This window comes from Bombus flavifrons, chromosome 4 (assembly GCF_040668555.2).
Source record: "Bombus flavifrons isolate JBK064 chromosome 4, iyBomFlav1_principal, whole genome shotgun sequence".
NCBI lineage: Eukaryota > Metazoa > Arthropoda > Insecta > Hymenoptera > Apidae > Bombus > Bombus flavifrons.
The window spans coordinates 12,804,751-12,828,148 of record NC_138445.1 but is presented as its reverse complement, the minus strand read 5'-3'; the positions used below and the strand labels follow the sequence as shown (position 1 = coordinate 12,828,148).

General features: G+C 45.1%; 2 protein-coding genes and 1 long non-coding RNA gene across 14 annotated transcripts in view; 2 read left to right on the top strand and 1 right to left on the bottom strand.

The window, feature by feature from the left end:
• LOC138178659 (protein FAM76A) overlaps positions 1-2,059 on the top strand; it is a 46,947-nt gene extending 44,888 nt beyond the window's left edge. Inside the window, exon 10 of the transcript XR_011172769.1 lies at positions 109-2,059. The gene's annotated coding sequence lies outside the window, so the exon portion shown is untranslated. The remainder of the gene's footprint in view (positions 1-108) is intronic.
• A 605-nt stretch (positions 2,060-2,664) lies between these two features.
• The window catches only part of Lmpt (four and a half LIM domains protein limpet), a 71,470-nt gene continuing 50,736 nt past the window's right edge, over positions 2,665-23,398 (bottom strand). For 6 of the 12 annotated variants that reach the window (XM_069110727.1, XM_069110726.1, XM_069110721.1 and 3 more), the window contains 5 exons: positions 14,496-14,696; positions 12,795-12,969; positions 5,326-5,495; positions 4,941-5,127; positions 2,665-4,817 (listed from right to left, as the gene is read on the bottom strand). In XM_069110727.1, the coding sequence (XP_068966828.1) occupies positions 4,660-4,817; positions 4,941-5,127; positions 5,326-5,495; positions 12,795-12,969; positions 14,496-14,696 (891 nt within the window). In that variant the 3' untranslated portion in view covers positions 2,665-4,659. Of the gene's footprint in view, positions 4,818-4,940; positions 5,128-5,325; positions 5,496-9,634; positions 9,899-10,312; positions 10,455-12,794; positions 12,970-14,495; positions 14,697-15,138; positions 15,639-15,875; positions 16,304-19,076; positions 20,718-23,398 lie in introns of those variants that run through there. The other 6 variants (XM_069110722.1, XM_069110723.1, XM_069110729.1 and 3 more) reach the window with 6 other exon arrangements.
• Positions 16,964-22,984, top strand: LOC138178661 (uncharacterized). Its single transcript, XR_011172771.1, has 3 exons — positions 16,964-18,458; positions 20,490-20,753; positions 20,820-22,984. It is a non-coding gene; the product is annotated as an uncharacterized LOC138178661 (long non-coding RNA).

The following is a 23,398-nucleotide window of genomic DNA, read 5'->3' as shown; positions in this document are numbered from 1 at the left end:
TTCGTTTCATTCTATTCCTTGTATTTTACGATATTATTACTTTAAACTTTCAAATTAATTAGCATTATCATTGAGAATAAATTATAATACTTTATGCTTTGTTACAAGTTTCTTTTGGCCTTCGCTTCTTCCGTCGAATTCGGCGATTCTGTCTGACGCCTTGGTCATGACTTCCCTTGGGCCACAACGATATCGATGACAACGTTCTTCGCATTTAATCATGAGTCGCATGCATCTTTGTTTTTCTGGTCACTCAATCGTGTCGTAGGATGAAAGGTCCGAATCGACACGGGTGACCGATCGTATTACGTAGAATTTTTAACTAGCATGGTGACCGCAGGTATTTATTATATCCATGAGTAGTAACTTCTTTTATTTGTATTTTATTTTTTATCTGAGGGCAGGTTTTCTTACGAATCGCGTTTTTAAATATTGATGATCAATGCATCAACATGTATGTCAGTGTAATATTTACATACTACAATATAAACAATCTGTATGAATAGCATAATGTAAATAATTAATGTATGTATAAACGATTGAAAATGACAGAATATATTCATTATAATTATTTAAAAAATCAAATTACATTCAATATGATTATTTACAAAGATTAAATGTCCATACAGCATATATTATATGAATATTGAAATAAATAGCGAAATGGCTTTGTTCAAGTATTTTGTAGTGGAGAAGTCTGATACACACAAACTTCGTTAGCACGAAGATTTTAATTATGATCGAAATTATTATAATGCTAATGATGATTACATTCAATTTTATCTTCTATTTTACGATAGCGTGGAACAACATTATTATTTAAGTTGTATTTTCAACATAATTTTAGTGCTATTTGGAATATGAAATATGAAGGCATTATGTCTAATTTTGTTCACTTGTTAAGGTGTATCAAATTTCACGTGTAAGCAGACACTTCGCGACCAGAAGATTTCAGAATCAAAACAAGTTTTGAGTCATTCTTTGTGCTTCAAAGATGTGTTTTGACGACGAAATAACTCCAGAATGTTTCTGTTAAACAGTATTTCAGTTAGAATTATTGATATAAATATTATTTGAAAATTAATAAAGTAAAGTAAAGTATAGAGTCAGTAAAATTTGAATGAAACAGGACTATTATCTCTTTACATGAAAATTGTAAAAGATATGTCAATTATACGTTTAGCCTAGAATCTTCAGGTTTAACACCTTCCATGTTCATTGCCAGCGCTTCACTCACCGACTCAGGTACTGCCGGATAGAAGAAAGACAATGGGTGCGATGACTAGTTCATAAGATTAATAATTTCTCAGTAACTGATGTTGCGTGTATATCCTGTATGACGTATTTTATACTCTGCGTGTGTGTCTGTGTGTGTGCGGCTAGGTCGTGGAATTGCGTTGTTTCTCAGTCCTTATTACATTCACTATAATCTAAAGTAATTAAAGAGTTCACAACTAGTGACGTAATTAGAATTCACAGCTAGATCCACGATTACATACCTACAAAGAGTTATAAGCAAGAAAAAAATATGATTATGACTGATAAATGAGATATATGAGTCATATAAAAATATGACTGTCAAATTACAATGATATCCTTCATATCATTTATACCAGTAGTGCTAACTGTTTAAAGATGTTCGTACGTATTACTGTAATTAAAATTGAAATTTATACGTGTTCTTATCATGTTTAATGGACGCCGATAACGCCTTCGTCAGACAATTTCAGAAAGATGCTACGTACATTAAAGTGTGAAAATTGTGAGAACCGTAGAACCAGTGTGTTGGTGTGTCTATTTTGTCATTTTTTAAATATACAGTTAAGTGAGATAAATAGGATACTTTCCGGTATGAGCGTTAATTGTAGATAGGGCCAGACACGTTGATACAGTCCCTGATCGGGTTAGAGTTAGGCGCATATTCATGTGTTTCGGGAAATTTGATTTGGGAAACCGACGGTGAATCACGATGACGGAGCATGCCATTTATCTCTGACTTTGCCTGTCGATTTTTCAAATTTCGTAGATTTTCAAACAAACGTTTGTGTATTGTTGGAGCATGCACTGTGCAACGTTCATGTGCATTTGAGTTAGCTTCCTCGATTTATATTTTTATTTTACATCATACCTGTGACAGCATGTTCCTGCTCCTGAGTCATTTTATCCAGTTTCACCAGTAGCTTCCTATATAGCTACGCTAGAATGTTATTAGTGTTGCAAATATATAAATCTGAATGTATAGGTTGATAATTATCACTGTTGCGCAAATAATTGCTATACAAAATCCTTAGATCTCCGGTAGATAGAACTTATAAACATTTACATTTGCAATAGGTAGGATTTATGAGCCTCTAGATTTGTAATAGATAGGACTTAGGATAAAGTTTCAAATGTCTTATAGGAATCTTTATGGAATCAGTAAAGCGAGATCCAAATGGTATTTAAAAATACGTAAAAAGACATCCAAGGTTTTAGAAGGCATATTCATCCCACACAACTCTTCCCTTGCCCTTGTTATACTCGTATAAATTTACAGTTATGTAGCCTGCATTTAAATTCGATTTATAGTTAGCAGTTAGAAGCAAAAAGAGAATTTTCAACTTTCCCTATTATTTCCATTTTGGAATTTCTATGTAATTAAGTGAATGGTAAATGAAAGAGCTCTTGTAAATAATTACATTTATTTATTTATCAATTTCACAGTATAACAGTGTATACGATACGCTGAATATAGAATAATCTCTGCTCTTTATCGTTTACTAATTAAGGCGATTAGTATGTGAGTGATCGGTAAGAACATATATTATATAGCACGTGTACTTTTTATTGGTCGTCACGATATTTCTTTTTCGCTTCTTCTTCTTTCGTTTTCCTTTTATTTCGTTATAGAGGTACGCTACCGTTTGTTAGCCTATTCTCTTGCACGTTTGTCCTTTCTCTTCTCGACGGTAACACATCTCTACCAAGTACCGTATCAACAACTAATTATTTTTCGTAAGACGTTAGTTTTTTTTTTTATTTTTATGTACTCGTGCGGATAAGGCCACAATTAGTGATTTTCCGCGTGTGCGTGTCGCACACTCGTCCGGCATGCGTGTGTGGATGCGTGTGATTCTTTTTCTTTCTCTTCCTTTTATTTATTTTTTTTCAATTTTTTATCATTTTCTCCACTTTGATGTGGTTAATGCAAAAAATGCTCGCGAACGTCTATCGCGGATACGCGAGATAACAAGATCATTTCGATCCTTACTGACTTTCTTGTTCGAGAAAAAGTACAACGATCGAACATGAAGGTCGATTGCATTTAAAATTCGCGTTTTCACGCATTCGCGAATATGTGCACTTGTGGGCTCGTGTGAGAGTTAAAATCGTTCCGAAGCTAACATAGGAAAGATAGATATTTAGTTACAATCGTTGGAGTAATACAAAAGTAAAATTTGTACATTAAAAATCTCATACATCGAAAAACCCTTGAATTTGAAAAATTTTGAATTTTCCTAGCAACTGTGCACCCGAGCCCCGTCGTTTTAATTAGTCGTTCGTTATACTCGAATTTTGCACGAGTCTTACTGTACAATATCGCGGAGCGATAGATAGAGATAAAGAGAGAGAGAGAGAGAGAGAAAAAAGGGTGCAGTTTTCGCGCGTGTTGGGATTCGCGTTAGTGTGTACGTGTGTGATTGTTCGCGATCGTGTTCGTGTGTGTACGTGTGAGTTTAAGTTAAATAAAAATAATATTATCATAGGTATATCAAATTTAATTCCGTAAGAATATATAGGATCCATCTGTTCTTCCTTTCTTGTCCCTGTCGTTTAACTTTTACTCCTCGCGTTAATCTTTGTCGTGCGTTTCTCTATCATTGTATAAAGCGCAAAGAAAGAAACAGTAACGTTAATAACACCACGACAGTACGTAACTTCGTTCCACTTCTAAACACACAGCTCGATAACTTGACGACAGTAACTATACTGATTAAGGCGGTTTGATTCTCGTACTTTTCAAGGCATATTCCTTCGGTTTCTCCGACGCGCTTCTCTGCGATAATTTTTACGTTTGTTCGATTTTACTTTCCTTCGTCTCTTCGGCTGTTACGGCGCGACGGAGAAATCGGAATCGCGAGTGACTAAAATGACCTCTAAAGACTACGAAGCTAGGAAGTACCCTCGTTTCTGCTCGCGTTCTCTGCTTCGAGATAATATGCACAAAAGCTCGGCATTATTACCGAGCCGATCGAGAAGAACAGAGAGCTTTCCGACCAATACGAAAAAAATCGTCGCGGGATGGTGTCTGCTTTTTCAATAAAAAGTACCGCGTTTCTCAACTATGAACACGTATACATACGTATAACGATATATATATATATATTATTATACGTATGGGAGAAAACACGGTAATCTTTATCGCGTTCGAGAGATAGTGACTAAACTATTCAATTATCCTTCTGCAATTATGTTAAAGTTGGTCGACTTCCTTCTTCTTTCTTTCTTTTTCTCGAAGCGGACTCTTCCAGTTGTTTCCAAGGGAAGGTTTTTAGCGAGGATATTATTCCCGTATATAGACTGGACACCGTAGACCCTTGATAATTCTCGTTTTCTTACTCCTTTTTCCTCTCCCCTACTTCTCGTCCGTTCCTCTTCGCTCGATGTTTCACTACCCCTCTACATCAACTTCATCTTGGCGCAATCAGGGCAGATAATGTCTTCGCCGTCGGTGATGAATCCACGACCGACCAGCGAGGTCTTGCAACCCGCGCAGATGAAGCAATCGTTATGCCAATGCCTGTCCTCGAAAGAGATGAAGCGAGTTCCGCCAATGCCTGAAATACACGGGCAACGAATCAGAAATTTATCCTCTTCAGCAAGAAAATCTTCTAAGAGTTAAATGAACATCGCAAGGGATAAAGTTTATCGCATTCGCAAGAAGAAACATAGATAAATACCAGTAATCGGTTTGGAGCAGGCGGTGCATCTCTTGGCGAACAGTTCTCCAAAGCAATCGGCGCAGTAGGGCTTGTCGTCGCGGGACGTAAATCGCTGGCCAGCCAGTGAATTGTTGCAGTTGCTGCAGGTGAAGCAGTCTCTGTGCCACGGTTCGTTCTTATACGTTACGCCGCCACTGGTGATAATCTGAAACGATAAGATCCCTTTTATCTATCCATTCTCTATACGAGAACACATTCTCCTCCGGCAAACGAACTTTCTTCGCCAAACGGTTAAACAGCACGAGAATTCTTCGAAAAGATAATCGTTTGCTGAACTAAAGATATTCGTTAAAACACGCGAACAATTTTCTTGCTTATAATGCGCCAGAGTTCATCGATTTACCTTGTTGCACTTAACGCATCGGGTGGCGAACTTGTCCTCGTAGCACGCAGCGCAATAGATCTCTTGCTCGCGCGGAATGAAGCTCTTCGTACCGATCGGGTTCTTGCAGACCACGCAGCAGAAACACTTCTCGTGCCACTGCCTGGTCTTGTACTCCATCTTCTTGGTACCTAGGATGCGAAAGACACCCTTCAGACATCGAAACTTTCCCCCAAACGAACAATACCCTCGCGTAATATCACGTTTTCGCGAAATAATTACAAAGCAACGTCAAAGAGGTGGAATATTGTAGCAATGTCTAGACGATCGGTCTGCAAGGGTGAAAGTTTGCAGCGTAGGGTGCATTTTGCGTTTGAACGATCGCGTGCGGCACCCGACGAGCTCGCATGTCCATTTTGCTCGTGCAATTCCAGGAAGATGACTTTCCGACAGCTCACCGATAAGGAATCGTTCTTAAAGGGAAGGCAATCTGGTAGAGAAACGCGATTCGAACCGAGGGTCGTTTCGAATTTCATCTTCCATTCCTAGAGGAATTTGATTTTGTTGGCGAGAAGTTATTTCGACCGACTTTCGTGACGATTGGTCGTGTTTGTACAAGAAGTAGGTTAGAAAGTTCAACGAGACAGGTGTAAAAAGTCGCGCAAAACCGGAAGATCGCCGGCGTAGATAGGTGTCATCTCCCGCAATGCGGTTTTGAAGTTTCATGCACGGAACTTTCTAGTCACGGCTGTTAATAAACTACATAAGATAGCTCGCTGTACTCATTCAACTCGATCGTTGTCATTTCTATCGACTAACAGAAACTTACAACTGATAGCTACCTTTTCTGCGATACCTTTACCTACAACTTTGCAAAGAACTTGACTCGTATACTCATGCCCAAATTTATTCGAAGTGGTTGTTTTCTTCGGCACGCGCGGAGAAGGAGAAAATAAATTTCGCTTTGGTACACCGATCGTAACGTGTAATTCCACGATCGACGAAATTACCGGGTTGCGAGCGAACTCATCACTGGTCCTCTATAATTGGGCAGATCATCAAGTCCCACGCTTACAATCTTTCGCTTTCCGTTTACGTGAGAAGTCGCGCGAGCTTCGAGTCTCTTCCTTTCTCGTAGTCGCGATGAACACAAAACCGAAGTTTATGATCTTACGAGTGGTTACGAGTGGTTACGCGTCCACTTTTCAATCGTCTTCCTCCGCTATGATATCAGAGAATCAAGCGTTGTTTACTAATCGTGACAATCGTGACACTTCGACGAGTCTGCGTTGAGTTTTTACGAGCGTCGCGGAATCTTCCCCCGTAGGCGTTCCGACATTTCTCTCGCTCCTTAGCTCCTTCCTCTTTCTTTGCGCCGCACCAAGGGCAACCCGAGTTAACGATGACTCGCTATTCCGAAAGGTGATCTAATAGGACTTAGAAGAGGTCCGAGTGATCAGTTAAATAATACCATTTGTGGTCCTCAAAGTTTCATGAATCATCGGTTTCAACGTCTTTCGACACCTACTATGTTTCCTTCTTTCTTTACCAGTTTTAATTCGTTTAAACCTTATCCATTTGCCCACATTCTAGGAAACTTTTTCGCAGTTCTTGCGCTTACGGAAAAGCGGATGAATCGTAGAAAGAATCGACGTGGCATATCCAGCTCCACTCGACCATCTGTTGCCAGCAACGTCAATATAATCAACGCTTTATCATCCACCGCGTGGTCGTTGATAAATGAACAGCGCGCCGTTACCGGTCCCATAGTTTCCGATCGATCAGTCACTGCGAATTAGCCTGTCCCTTGTAATGCCCGTTCGAATCAAGTTTATTCCATTTATCGAGATCTTGGATCTACACGTGGACGATCGCATGCCTAATTTGCGCGCAGAAGGAAGTACAGCGTCGAATCACGCTGTAATAGCAGAACAAGTTTTGGTAATAGTCTTTCTTTTCTCTTTTTCGATATCGTAGAATACAATAGCGTTCGAGACGTAGAAGAGATAGCTAATCATCCGAGGCAGACGCTATTGTATTCAAACGGAGCTGGTGTATGGGAACCGACGAAAATATAGGTTGAGAGACCGGCAAAAGGTCCTAATTACGAGTTGTGCAAAAAGTTCTGGGGGAGAAACGAGTAGCAGGAACTGTAGGCCGTGTATTTTTTGGCCGTTTGCCTCCCAATATAGATAGCCTAGATTCCAGTGGTCCTCGAAAATGAAAAAAGCAACAGCTTTCCGTGCGCTATTCCTCTGGTCCACCGTGAGTCAGGAGAAGGCTTGTGACGTCACTTGGTCCGAGCAATACCTCCGTATATGTATAAAGTCTGATGGTCCAAGGCCGGCGATGTGGTAATATCGCATTATACATGTCGCTTTAGCTCGCTCGTTACCACTGTGTTTCATCGGTCTGATCGACTGTGAAAAATTGCGCGTTCGTTCGATTTACGTATTACAATAATTCGGAGGAGCGGTGCCGTTAACTGACTGTTTCCCATGTTTTTCTCAAACTTTCATCGAGGTCGTGTCCGGAATCGGCTCTTTTATCCGAAGGATCGAAATAGATTCGCGAAAACCTCGTGTGATTCGAGTATTTCTGGAAACAGCTAAGCGTCGATGCGCTAACCGCAGGTCGAAGATTACAGAGTCTTGAAATCGAAGATCGTTAACGCGATCGTTCCGGATTTTACGAGATCTCGAATCGACGAGGTTCTGGTAATCCGTTGAAAGCGGCGATTCTCGGCCACGTCAAGTCTAAATATAAATTCACCGACGAGGAGAACACCGGGCCTCGGACTTTCCAGATCTACGCGAGCGCTCCGGGACTAACAGCGACGAGAATTTGGTGAAGTGAACACGTGAAATTCGACGCGGCTCAGGCTTCACGACGCGTCCCTTCATAAAGCGTTATTAGTTATTGTGCAAGAGGAAAATATAGAACACGGTGGCCGCATCCGGCCCGTTTTTAAATCATTCGCCGTTGCACAACGGACTTGAAACGTTACATAAAACTTTACTCTTCGCCGTGTCGTGCCTACGACAAGCCTCGAACGATCAATCTTGCCGCGATTGTTTTCCCACGTCTCCTTTCTCGCGAGCAAACTCGAAATCGTTCTTTTCCTTACTCTATCGGGGATTTACGAGGCGCCAAATAGGACTCCTTATCTGCATGCACAATTTTTTAATCGATTGGCTCATTCTGCTCGGATCTGTCGATAGCGGTTGTCCGGCCGATCTACTTGTTGTCACCGTTTCGATCGATCCACGCAGGAAGAACGAACCGAGGAAAAGTCGCGTTTCACGAGGATCTTTTTTCTTTGCCAGAGTTCGCGAACATTCGAATAAATGACGGATGACATCATTATTTAATCACACCGCAGCGAACTCCAAGCTGTTTTGCAATTGACCAACGACAAATTTTGCCGCGTGCATTACGCGACGATGCTGGGCTTCGTTAGACGGATTTGCATTGTGAATTATCCGCAAACAAACCAAGCACCAGTCTCGTCCTTCAAATAAAACAGCTTCTGTTGAACGTTAAAGTCAAAAGTAACTAGAAGAGAAAAACGAATTTTCCAGGAAATGTTGAAACGTTCATTAAGTGACACACGTGTCGCGATCGCAGCCGGAAGTATCGAACGCTTTATTAATCCTACGACACAGTCGATCACGATCGTATAGCTATATTAATCATAAAGCTTGAGTGTACGATTAGCATAGAAACCCGTCTGTTTGGTTCCCTACCGCGTCTCTGGGTGATTATCTCTTCTCTAAACACGCGCTTCGCAAACACGTTTCCGTCTTTCCCGCTAGATTTCGTTAGACGTTTCGTTATATACTCTCGACGTTATTTACGATTTCTTATTAAGAACTGTATGGTTGATCGAGTCACGGACAATTAACCTGATTCAGTAAGCAAATGTAGCCACGGACAATCGAGCTGTGTGGCCGTGCTCGTGTTTCCACATAAGGTCACGGTTCCCTTCGAATTCCCTCTTTTCCTCGGAGCCTATTTTTCTTTCTCTCTCTCATTCCTTTTTCCTTTCTCTGTTGCACGATTCGCCGACTGTCCGTTCGATCGGATAGTTTATCGCGGGCCGGTTGCGCGACATCGACCCACGATCGGCGTGCCGATGTCGACCTTAGGAAAACTTGAGAACGGAACCTTATTCGTCGCCCCCGCGTGCATCGCGTGGTTTTGCAACGTCCTCCAAGATCGATCCGGAATGTCGGACACGATACTTCCCAGAACGTTTTGTTTTCGTCCGAGTTTTTAAACAAAAGATCATTGAAAAATAAGAAAGAAGGTCGTTTATCATTTTCGTCACCTGGATCTGCCTTTTTCGGATCTCCCAGCAGACAGTCTTTGCCGAGACAGCATCTGAACTTAGGGTCACCCTCCAATGAAAACATGCTGAATATCGCAATATCCTCGTCCTTTTCCTTTGCCCTTCTTATCCTGTCCTCGCCCACCTTCTTCGTTTGCAGGTGAAGCTTAGTGGATAGCCGTTCGCTCAACGTGTCTGTGGCCATCTTTCTCTTCGTTTCTTTTTTTTCTCACGAGTCTCTTAACTTCCACGACAAAATGTTCACTGAAATTTCGATATCGCGATGGGATATAAAATACCGACCCTTAGATTTCTCACCCTCGATCGCGCAATACTAAAAGAGTTTGCACTAAACAAGCTGTAAAACTGTCAGACATAGAACGCATATCGTTGTCGTAAAGAATAAAAGAATCGTTGCTTCTACTATCGAGAAAGTTGTAAAAGTCAACGAGACGGTCGCAAGTGGCAAGTATTTTTATACCGATGTCGTTCGAAGTAAAAGCATTCGAGCGAGATATCTGACGTTTGTCCGAGACCAGACGTGTTGCGAGACGTGTTTACACCGTCGTTAACCAAAGTAAAAGCGTCCAAGGAATAAAATACGATACGTCTACTATGAATTTTCCCAAGCAACGCGTGTCAAGGGCCGATCGAGAAGTGAGAAGATCAAGAGCTAACCTACGGGAATCGGAAGAGAGCCGGATTGACGCGCGAACACGATTCAAACACGACGTAAATACAACGTCTACGGAGAGTAAAAGCTAAGGAGAAGAAATCGGCCGATCGTGCGATTGGCCCGGAGTCTTGCGAGCCACTGAAGCAACCGAAGCGAGCCCCCTCGCTGGACTCACCGTGCACACCGCGAGCACGCGCAACGTGTCTTCTACTCCGCTGATAAGTTCGCCTTTCCGCTCCACCAGACCCACTCTCCGCCATCCTGGAGCGCGTCCGCGAATATTTATATATTTACGCAGCGCGTTCGCTCCAGCCCAGGCCCGGCCTCGTTCGTCGAACCGGCTCCTTTTCGTCTCTTTCGAGATTCATCCGAACATCTTCTCTGCCGAGTACGTCTAGCATCGTCAGAGATGCAGAAGCGAGGAATTGTAATTGACGCGTGCATTAATCGATCGAACGACGGCACGTTTATTTCGATCGTTTAGACGTCGTGACATTGATGGTTGCTTCTATAAATGCAGTCTGCTTCTTTCGGCTTAAATGATATGCATTAACCTCGAAGTTAACAGGCGCGCCGATCGCTTTAGCTGCGGTAGTCATCGGTTTTACATCTCGTTTGTCACGACGTTCACAAAGGGGAAGGATTTCTTGCCGTAGACGAACGATTTTCTCTGCACGATTACGCCACCGAGTACCGTGGTGATTAGCGCACTGGCAATTAGTGGCACGGAACTCTTAAACTTCTTCTTTTTCCGACGACCAGATTATTATTCCTGCAGCGCAATAGCCGAAGAAACGAATGACAAAGTATTTTGCTTGAAGAATGAACTAATCGGCCGTGATTCATCGAAAGAATTGAGTCGATTAACACGTTCGCTGATAAGCGACGTCAAACGCCAACAGAACGCGCTCAATTCACGATCGTCGCGCTAGTTTAACCTTTAGTTAGTCATACTCGTTCGATCAAGTTATTGATTCTTCTGTCCTGTAATCTCTCGTTTCTTTTAATGGTTTGATAAATAGCGGTATCTTTATCGTCGATATTTCGAGATTGCGTCGTAAAACTCAATTACTCGTTAAGGATACTCTATGTCAAAAATTTGCAAAGAGCGAACTTTTCCGCGGAAAACCAGATCGCTCGAATACGGCGCATTTCTTTTTCACTAAGTTGATTCGCGATGCACCACGCTAGATATCGCGATCCGATACGCTCGGTTCGAAAGGTCGAGCCGTATACGGACACGCGGTGGTACCGAGTCATTTTCGCAAACGATTCCTCACCGATCCCGTAACTATCTGTGCCTCTCTTAAGATTTAACGAGACTCCCACGCGCGTCACGTAAGTCGGAACCAGTCCATCAGAGGCACGAACCTCGTTCGCCAAATCGATCATCCATCCTAAGCACTTAGCTTTCTCCTCGACAGTTTCGTTTAAACGTATTCGAAGCTTGATTCGTATTCTCCGAATTTCGTTGCCATACGGTTTTACTTACACGATGTCTCGTTCATCTTGTAGCGTACTTGACCGAATTACCAACCCGTAATCTTTCAGCGGAAGTAGCTGCCCTCGAGCGAAGAGCTACCTTTTCCCAAAAGAAACAAGGGGAACTAACGTTTAATCGTCGGGGCTCTTCCGAGGTCTACGATTCTCGAGGAATCAGCGGCTCGTTAACAGAGGCTCTCACGTTGTCGTCCCAATTACCTGTGCAGTGGCCTGAAGCATGGTCGTCGAGGCACGCGTGAATCACGCGATATATAGGTCGCGGTGCGCTCCACCACGCCGTCTGCGATCGCCGAAGGTTGCGAGGCGACAAAGCGATAAGTCGTTCGGAGATTGCGTTCCGCGCTTGTCGAAAAAGGTCGCGCGCATAATTGCTCGACAACCTTTTTCGACCCACTTTCCCGCTTCTCGATTCGCTCGGCTCGAAACCCGCCAGAGAAACCGTACAACGCGAATTTCGTACGGCAAGTTTCTTCTATAAAATGCGATCAAACATCGATGCCTGCCGGGTCCAGAAATACGACCAGGTTTGTCGTTTAAAATACGTTTCGATAGGAACCGAAATTTTTGGGAAAATCCCACGAACAATCTGGACACGCGCTGGAGAATCAGAGGTCACAGAAGTTTAAGCATTTCCTTTCCCTTTGAAAAGGATCGCGATAATTGGTTCGAACCTTGACTCGATTGCCTTAATAAGAAACGCCGAATGCGAGATCTATACTGCCCGTGTGTCGCACTCGGGACCGTGAGTCATTCCTCGGGGGTCATCGCTGCTGGAAAACAGGTGGTTCGATCGATCGTCTAGACCGGACCTCCTATAGTCGGCTGGCGGTGAACGAATTGGTTATTTCGGGTTACAACGGCGGTCGTATTTTTATCGCTGTTCGAACAGCGTTCCTTCGAATTCAAGCACTCGACAGGATACGCGTGAAAGAAGCGTTCTGCTATTTCTGCGATCGAAGAAATTGGTTTCGAATTACGTACCAGCACGGAAGATTTCGCCGCATCCATCGCAACGGCTGGCAAATTGGGCGTCGTAGCAGTTGCCGCAGTAGATCTTGTCCACCTTGCTACCGAACTGTTTGTCCACCAAGGACACTCTGCACCTGTTGCAGAGGAAGCAGGCCTCGTGCCAGTGCTTATCCTTGTACGACAAATCCTGCAAACGATTCGTCGCCAATTATCGTTTGCTCGCTCTCGCCTTACGGACGTGATAATCGTTTTCGTTTCGTGTAACGGACAAGCGACGGGCAGGTTGCGAAATGAAAATACGCGAATGGGTAACGAAAAACAGGATCTCGCGAATTACACGCTGAACGAGCAGAGGAAAACATCGATTATGTTTGACGCGATGGCCTTTGCGACTATAAGGAACTCGCTTTAGATCCAACGTCGCCTTAAGCAAATAGATTCGTTGTCAGTCAGTCGTCTTGCCTTTTAGGCTCGAGTTACACAAGCGTTGTGACGATGACGTCCGTTGTGACGGAAGTTGTAGCTACAGTCACACGAGCGTTGGTTTTCATCTCCGTAATTTTCCCATATCAGTGCGCGTATCTAGTATCCATACGTAGCCAAAACTCACGATAAATTCGAGATTACTAAAAGATGTATTTCGAACCGACGAAAAGAAATTTTTTGATTATCTTCGCATGTCGCGATCGTCGTTTGACGAATTAAAAGAACTGAGAAGACAAAACAAATTCTTATAGGTCGTGTTTACACATTACGAATATTAATTCGCCGCTCGTGTATCCAGTTTTAAAGGAAAACAAAAAATACAACAACGTTCGTGTCAAATCTGACGAACGTAGCTCGTGTGACCGATCTTATGCAAAACGATAGAACGCTACGACGGACGTTGCAACGTTCTACTACGTTCCGACGACCAACACGTGGATACAAATCATCGAATTTAGAGAGAGAAACGCGTTTGTATCGAAATGAAACGCGGGTTTCCATTCCGGGATCGATTACAATCGCTAACTCGTCGACCTTTAAGCAATGCTACTAGAGCAGTGTGTCATTCCGGCGAGGAAAAGGTACGCGGATCCTTGGGTGTTTGGTTCGCTATGTAAGAAGATAATTTTCCGTCGAGTTGGCAAACGTCTTCTCGCGTGATATCGATTTGTCACGAAAACCGGCCGGCGAAATAACGCTGTTCGTGGTACGCTTCTTCTGATTTGGCTGGCCAAGTAGGAGGAATAACAACGACGAACCAGTGAGAAACGGAAATAAGCAGGCACCTGCATCATCGTTTCTATTTCTAGGAATGAGTAAATCAACGCCCATGCTCGTTCGTATATTGCCACCTCGTCTTGTGATCATACGCGAACCGATAATTACCGATTTTTGCGCGACGTTCGATCGGCTTTACTTCGAACCACGGAATTCTTCGATACGGCGAAGGTCTTCCGATTTTTTTCACGCGTGGAAAGGGTGGAACGATCGATCGACGAGTGCCGTGTGCCGCGAATCTAAATTTAGGGGAAAACTTTGGTTTTCCGCCCGGTTGGATCGTATCCAAAGCCACGTATCGTCGTCGTTTTGTGAAATATCTCGGTTTCTATCGGGCGCGTGTTCGCGACACCAAGTATCGAGAGAAAAATCGAGGTCGGTGAGTCAACGCGTTTATCGTTGGGAAAATAGGATCGCGAGATATGGGGAATGGAACCGCGATATACGTACCTTGGAGTCGATACCGATGATTTTGTTGCACTCCTCGCAGCCATTAGCGAAAACGCTCTCGTAGCATTTGATGCAGTAAGGGTGCTCGTCCCTGAGCACGTAACGCTGCCCGGTCAAAGATTCGTCACACTGCCAGCAACAGAAATGGCCGCTGTGCCAGTCCTTGTTCATCGCCTTCGTGTACTCGCCACTGAAAATCAACTGGAAACGAAAAACGCGACCTGTTTAGAGACGATCGTTCCTGCCAGATTTCTCTCGGAACGCTCGTTAGACCCGATCCCCTTAATACGTTAAGGCAATCGAACGATTCCATGGAACAAGGAAAACGTCGCTTTAAAAGCGACGTACTTCTCCACGACAATTTTTGGCAACGCGAAATATTCGAGAGATAGTATCGACTCTGTCTAATTTATACGCGAAAACTTTGTTTTTCTTTTCACGATAAATCTCGTGGCTTGTATGACGACATAAGTTCCAGATACGCTCTTCTCACAGCATCGTTTTCTCTCGCTTTTTCGTCCGACGAAATTTCCCACCGACCGAACCGCAAAAGTTCCTCGCAATCTCTCTCTTTCATTGCTTGGTGCTGCAGTGTCTAGCGTATCTGCGACGGTGTTGCGATAGATTTGCTGGTTATATGTACCTTGGTTGAGTGCTGTTGTATGTGCTGGCTGAGTATTTTTTGTACGGGAACATATAATCGTGGCGTAAAGAAAATGCATAATATGTATCGTACGAATTACGCGGCACTCTCGATCGTCGATCGAGAGGATCTCGCGTCGCGAACCTCTACTCCCATGAGAGAAGAGCGCTCCTCGGCACGAGAAGCTGGCCGGTTACCCGAAAATTTCGCAAAACGAACGTGTTTTGGAAACATTACCAAATCTTTCGAGCTCTCGTTACTATCGGAGCTCGTTCCTATGTAGTTCGTTGTTTTAGTAGCTCGTTACTCTGGAACGGTAAGGAGAAAACAACCAGTGGAAGGGGAGGGGGGACGATGAACCGACCGCGGCAAACGTAACCATGAAATTTCGCTATCAAAGTAAAGTAGGTCGAGTCGGAAAGCAAATACAGCTCGCGACCAAAGAGCTTGCTTTTGTCCGTTGCCGAAATGGATCATCGATTTTTCTCGTTTCCCGCGAATATCGAGATTCGCGTTTGTCTTTCACCATCCATGCTAAAACTTGGATCAACGACGAAAAAGGCAAAAATTTCACGTGACAACGATAGAGTTGGAAAATCGCGCGGGTTCACGGGTGACGGCCAAGATCTCGTTTCGCGAGGATTGCGATCGCAAACGGAAAGCTCGTGGCTGAGAAAAAGGGGATCGTCGAAAACGTGTTCGGGCCGATCCGAGTTAGATCTGCAGCCAGCACATACTCTTCGATGGCGTGGTGATTCTGCGTGCTGTCGACCTCGGTGATCGTGACCTCGGCGTTCTGATCGTGGCTCTCCCTGCGCTTCGTCGTCTTCTTCACTTTGCGAATCTTGCGCTCGGTGGTCGTGAACACTACACCGTCTACTTCCGCCATCGTGTGCTGCTCGTTGAAGCTTGTTCCGCGCGTTTAACAATCTCGGTCGCGAGAATACTCTCGAATGTCGTCTCACGAGGAAACGAGGAGAAGAACCGGGAACCGGACGAGTAGTCCAGAAGAAGAGACGAAAAGAAAGACGAACGCTTGGAGCTTCGGAAACGAAAAAGGCTGATTGGCGCCTCTATGAAAATGTAAAACCGGAGCGTAGTCGGAGTGTTCCGTGTGTAGCCAGCAGCTTTCGAGCTTGCGAACTGACTGAAATCTAGGATCGTCGCGCTCCGGGCATCATCATATCGGGACGCTATTTTCGGCGTCCCGACGACTCCAGAAACTCACCGCGCGCGTCCGCCACCCTCTTCCCCCATCCTCCTTTTCGCTCTCTTCTCTTCCCTCTTCATCTTCCCTAACCTTCTACTCCTTCTTTTCCTCCGTTGCCTCCTCCTCGTCGAGATTCTCGATGCAGTGTGCCGGGTGCAACTTCTCCACGACACCCCTCTTTCTCTCTTTGACTCCGTTGTCCCCCTCTTTAGTCGTTGCCATTCGACTTGTTAGCGATCGACCGCGACAGGTTACAGGTTCGCGGCAACGCCGGTCCGATTCCTTGAAATCTTTCCCTTTTTCTTCATTTTTATTTATCTTTTCTCGATAGCGATATTTCTGGACACTTTAACGTTGTCTCCTCTATCTGCCCGAGATAGTCTCGACGAGACGAGAGAAATACAGACGATTCGATTCGTGAATGATCAGAAGGAAGATCGTTAGCCCATTCGATAGATCAAATGAAATAAAATTATATGTTGCTTTCTGTTTGCGATCGAATTCGTTCGATAAGTCTCGGAATTGGGAGCAGTGGTAGAGTGGTAGATAATTTCGTCGATGAAACGCAACTAGGTAATCGACGATCAACGAATCGGATCGTTGCTTCACGATAGATGGAATTGGAGTAAAGATTTTTCCAAAAGCTTCCCGATCTAGGTTAGATAGGATCGACGCGAAAAAAACTCTTATCGATAAAGCTATTTGTAAACTATTGCGATCTATAGAGATTCATAGGAAAGATACGAAAGCGTCATCGATCATACACGATCGTTTTTCTTGAAACATCGACAAGTTGATCACGTGCCAAACAGGTGGTTGCTGGTTGACGCGGGGTGAAACTACGCGAGAAATAGAACTGGCCGGAAAAATAAAGAAGAAGTCCACGGTGTAATTGGATCGGAATGTTCCGCACATCACCAATTCGTGTGGCCCACCCACGTTCCGCATTCTCATCGTCACTGATACCTCTTTCAGCCGTGATTATCAAACACGACCAATGATTCGCGTATTCCGGTTTGAAAATCGTAACCATGGCCGGCGAGAGAGAATTACGGGAACACGGCCATGGTAGATTTAGGCGGTGGTCTCAATTTCACGGTTTCACGGTAAATCGCCATTCCATCATACAGATATTTCAGGAACGCCGGCCGTTTTATAAATAGCTGGAAAATGAAAATCGCCCGTCACAGGAGGATGTGATCGCCTACGCGGATTGAGAATCGTGGCGGGCGGTAACATAATATCGGCCATGAGGGGTCCGGAAGAGGGACGATTAAAAATATAACGCCGCTGAAAAATCGGGTCGACCAAAATAGTGGAATATCGCGAGGATTCTTCTGGCGATGAGCTTCTGGTGTACCAGCGATTGCCTTGAAAACGTCTATGGTGATCGTAGACGTTCGATGATCAGCGATAGATCGCTGATATCCGTTTAATACATTTCCGTGATGTACATTTTGAACCTTAACTCTGTTAAACCACAAACCGGGAAGCTTCGAAGACGACCAGGTAAAAATTAATATCCCTGTAATCCCATAAACGTTCGTAAAGAGAAGCCCTGAGAAAGTGTCGCGTCTGAGGTAAACGACGAGACAGGAGTGCGATGTATACGTATATTATTTGCAAGCGAGTACGAGATTGATATTTTGGGAGACCCCACGCGAGGCACACGGCACCAATGAACGTGCCAGAGAACTGTGAGTATTTCGTACGAAATTGGGATCGCGTTTTCTCACCCCGTCTCCTTACGATTCTTTTTTCCCTCTACAACGTAAGATTCCAAGATTTTGGGGATAACAATAGCGGGTCCAAGATCGCCAGTGGCCTCGGCCAGAGTCGAGGCTGAGGTATATTATGCAATCGTCGCGTCACGTCAGTGGCAAATATTCTATCGTTTTATGTTAGAACCAGGTGGCATTTGTTTTTTTATTTCACGTAGAATGAATCTGATACCAGTCGGCGAGTAATTTCGCACACCGCCGTTGTCTCGCGGCCAAAAGCGATTCGCCATTAGTTTTACGACTTCGTCGCCGCTATTCCAGGTCGGTTATTTGACAAATAACGACCAAGAATTCGGTACCATCAGTGAAAACACGAGTCACCGTGATTTGTGAGTATACCGTCGTTGTTTCGCGCGATCTCGTTTGTACACGCACCTTCCTAACTATTTAACGACCCGGTTGAAAGTTAAAATCTATTTTATAACTGTAATCGTGGTTAATACGCAGAGTTTAAAAAATATTCCGATTGCCGAGTGTTACACGAAGCAAGTACGATGACGGCGATTAGATGGTCAGTGTTAGTGAAGAAGAATATTCGATAACGCGACTCCTATCAAATTGTCTCGAGTTCAAATCGCACCTAGTGGGGTTGGAAATTAATTTCTCTGTCTTTTCTTTGTACCTTTTGGTATGTTAGATTTCTAACAGTCAGCAATTAGTAATTTCCTCGAAAATAAATATTCCTAGGATTAACACAGACTGTTATTGGACGATGAGTGCTTCTATCGATCTTTTGGATTTTCCGAAATCTCAAGTTATCCCAATTTCTCGATAATTGAGTGGGTGACAGCGATATTGAGTCGAGTAAAATCATACAAACAGCGGGGAAAGTGTGTATGGTGATTTTCAACTGTATTTCACTGTCTAAAGAGTGTTGAATGAATTGGGTGTAACTAACGAGTGTACTCGGAGAGAGACGGGAGGAGCTTCATTGATTGCGTCATTACCCAGAAAGCTTTGTTTCGATCGGGATCCGGTATCGAGTACTGTATCCGTCCAGTTGCTGCACTCACATCCTCCGCGTCCCAATAATCTTCGTCCTCGAACGAGGACACGGACCTAGATCCCTTTCTCCTCTTCTTCTCGTTGAACTCTTTCGAGTCGGAGTCTGTTAAGATGTTCCGGATTTTCTGATAATCCTCATCGTCCGCCTCCTCGAAGCTGGATATTTTCAGCAGACGCGCCTCATCCTTGGATCTCTCAACGGATGAAGTTGCATTAGTCATCGAGAAGTTATCTCGAGCGCCGTCGCCGTCGTCGGCCTTGTCCCTGGAACCGGATCCGAATCTTCTATTCTTAAAGGTCCTTCTGCCAAAATGATCCCGAGACGTGAGATCTCTTCTGCTCTCGGACAGACCCAGAACCGAGCCCTCCAGTTCCGTCGAAGCTTCCAAGCTCGGTAGTTCCTTCTCGAAACTGGTCTGCACCTGGACGGACACGCTCCTCCGACTCTCTGACCTGGACATCGCGGGACTGTCTGGGGGCGACGTGTTGGTCCATTCGTCTCTCTGGTAGCTGCCGATGGTCTGAACGGAGATATCCGACTTCCGTCTCTCCGGATCTCGGTGCCTCTTCGACTTTCTCGCCGTTAAATTCTCGGCGCTTCTGCTCACCTGTGCGTCCTTCGATTTCAACCTCGTGGGCTTCCTCGTGATCGTGCCGGAGGACTTGATCTTCTTCCTCTGACTCGGTACTCTTACCGATTCAACTTGATGTTCGGTCGTGTTCGCTTTCTCGGAAAGAATCGATATTTCGGTTTCTCGGAAATTTTCGAAACTCTTCGAAGGTTCGGGAGACTTGGAGCGAGACTTTCTGATCAGTTTCCTGAGATATTTCCTTCGCTCGTTGCAATCGGACTCGTCTACCGAGGATCCACCTTCCGAAGGACTCTTGTATCGTTTGATCATTGGAATCGATTCGAAGGATCTCATTGTGGGTGCTTCGTTTCCGGAATCGTTGTCGAACGACGTACCCACGTCGCTCGAAGCTCCGGAACTGGACAACGGATCGTCCACGTTGAAAGGAATCGGCGTCGGTATTCTGACGTATTTCTCCGGTTCTGCGGTTATCACGGATAATGGTCGGTCTCTCGAACTACTTTCCATTCGCCAGTTTTCAGTCGCATCTTCGTAAATATCTCGTTCGTATAGATCCCTGTGATCGTTTTCCGCTTCCGCTTGATCCTCTCGAGAATCGCTCGCTTGTACCAGATACTCGAAATCTGGACTGAGCCTGGAGTCCGGGCTTGCCCTGGAGGGTAACAGGAAATCTCTGGTGCTGCATTCCGACAACGCGCTGTAGTCAAAGTTCTTGTCCAGGGATCGCAGTTCGGTTCTGATTCGTAAACTATACTCGTGCAGATTCTCCAATTTGTGCTTGGCGCCACGAGGCAAATTCACGTCGGTCGAGTGACTGAAACTGCAGATGGAGTCATGAGTGCTCATAGTATCGTTCGGTTCGTGATACGAGAGACACGGTGTGGCTGGTTGATTGATCCTGATCACGACGCCGTCGGTGACGTGACGGAGGCAGGCGAACAGCTCCAACATGCCGACGCACCCGATCAGTATCGACATCATCAAGCCCATCTCGAAAAGCGTTCTTGGATTTTCCGATGAGAAACGGTAAGAGCGGTCTTCTATCGTATTATCATGAAGAAACGATATTTTTCTACGCGAATCACTTTACAGATAGACTATGTTACGTCACGAACTCGACACGTCAAATACCCATACAGTTGGCGGTGCTTCATCCTATCGTTGTTTTTCGCGAGCTCGTCGCTCTTTGGGAGCATAGAAGGGACCTCTCCAGGATGATCTACGAGAGAAGTCCTCTCGGAAACATATACCGGAATTCCTCGATCTCGGAGAGCGAAGGGAATCTCGGTGATGTGCGTGCTACATCCATAAGATATCCTCGGGATCTCGACCAAACTCTTGGTGTCACTCGGGTAATCCTCTAGGCTGACGTCACACACCCGGGGGACGAAAGAGAGGAAAGAGACGAGATGAGACGAGAAGTTAAAACGACTTCCTAGGGGGGGCACCCACCACCCACGCGCACCCACTGGTCCACAACGGTGGCGTAGCCCGTTTAGCAGGCTGAAAGGCGTCGCGGGCCCTGACCGAGCGGCACGTACTCGAGGAGGCGGTGATCACGCGATTATCGGCTTATCCATGCGGCCGGATGGCGGCCAGAGAACTGTTTTATTTTCCGTGGGCAAACCGTTCGGACCCGGGGTAAACTAGTGGCCGTTCGGCTCGTTATGTCGACGTAACGTTCGACTTGAGGAGCGAACCGTGGCTAAGGCTAAAGTTAGCTCGAATGTCCCTGGACGCGAATCTCTGTCCTTAATGCAGCGTACGCGTCGCGATCGATCACTCGCTCGAGATAATTAACGGAGCCCGATTTGGCAGTCGCCGCGTGCGACGTCCGATCATCGGTCGCGCGATTAATTGCGATCGATGCCGAGCTCTAATGAGCCAATCCGTTAACCATCGTTCCTCGTCGTGTTCGGAAACGTTGGCGCGGGGGCGTCCTTTCGATATCTGTACGACGTCGCGACGAGAGAACGAGAGTTTGGCACCTTTGGTCGCGATCGTTTCGCAAAAACGAACGATTCGTCGCTTGCAACTTGATTCGCGTCCAAGCGCATCTTTAAAATCGATCATACAGCAACTAGCACGGTCAGTGCGAACTCTGGTCGCCGTTCTTTTCGTTTACGTCGTCCCATCTTTCGTCGCGAAACTTTCGAGCGAGAGAAAGTTTCCAGGATTCAAGTTCAATTGCGACGTGACCTTTGATCCGTTACGTCGATCAATTAACCTAATCCCATTCATCGTTGCGCTCTCTCTTTCTCTATGTTTGCTCGAACTCGACGGAGCTCTGGCGTGGAAATTCCGGCTTGTTTACGTGGCCGAGATGCGCGGCCGAATTTCTGGCGTTACTCGCACGACTTTATTTCGGTTACCTCATCGGTTACGAATCAACGAGTCGAGCCGATCTTCGATACACGTTTTGCGCGCGGTACGTCTCTCTGGCGCACGTCCAAACAGATATCGAAACACCCAACGTCCAGCTTATCGAACTCTCGATGATCTATATTTGCGTCGTACCGCAACACTGTCCGATTGTTCCTTAAAAATCGTTTACCTTTGTTTGTATGCTTTTCGTTCGACCGTATCGACGTATAGAATAAGATGATAGAAATCGATAGGGTAGGAGAAAAAACGCGATAAAGTTTCGAATTGCGTATCACGATAGTGTATATCGCGTAAACACGCGCGTCACGATGGCGTCAGTTTCCATAGCACGATTTATCGAACACGATCCGTTGGAGTAAATTGATTTACGATTACGTTCCCCGCACAGAGAACACCGCTGGTTATGCAAAACGACTGCGTCACGTTCGTTTGATCTGTCGTGTAAATACGAAGAAGTGGACGGAGCGATTCCGTGTGCTTTTCTTTCGCAATGATCGAATGAGCGCTGTTTGGATTATGAGTATCTTTATTTCCGGAGCTAAAAGAGGATCCAAGGAACGAACGAGAGCTTTGCCCTCTGCCTCCCTCGATACTTATCCATCGAATCTATTTCTAACGTTAGACAGGATTTTTCGTGTAATTTGTATAGTTAATCGAGTGGAACGACTTCTGAATGAAAAGCGTCAAAGATACGATAAGCAGGCGCAAGGTTATCGCTCTCTGCCGGAAAGAAGATCTCGACGTCTCATGAGGTTCCTGTTGCTGTCGAACGAAAAGCTGGCCGTGTGATCGATGGTCGAATCACTTCGTCCACACCTGGCACTTGAACGAGTAAATAAATCATCGACGAAAATAAAATTCCGTCCTCCTCGTCCTATCTTGTTTCCTTGTGTATTTACATCGAGAAACGACTCGAAACAACGTAGCGACAATCGTGGGTCGCGACGATTAATATTCTGATTCACGAAACGTTTCTGCGAAACTGCGCTCGTCGCGTTGTTTTCACGACATAGTTCCAAACTTCCTTCCCCGGTTGCATTTGCAAGGTTACGGTTTTCTAGTCACGAACCATGGAATTAATTCCTCGTTTATGAATCGTTGGTTTGGCAAACAGTCGTGGTTGGACCTTGACCCCTTCCGCTCATGGATCGACTAGAAATCGTACACGGTTGGTTCCGCGGAACGGCGAAACGAATCGAATCGACGTTCGTTCGAAATGGAAGAACGTAGATCGACCTGAAAATGCGGCCGTAGAAGGCGCGACATTCCACGGTCGTGGCGAAGGG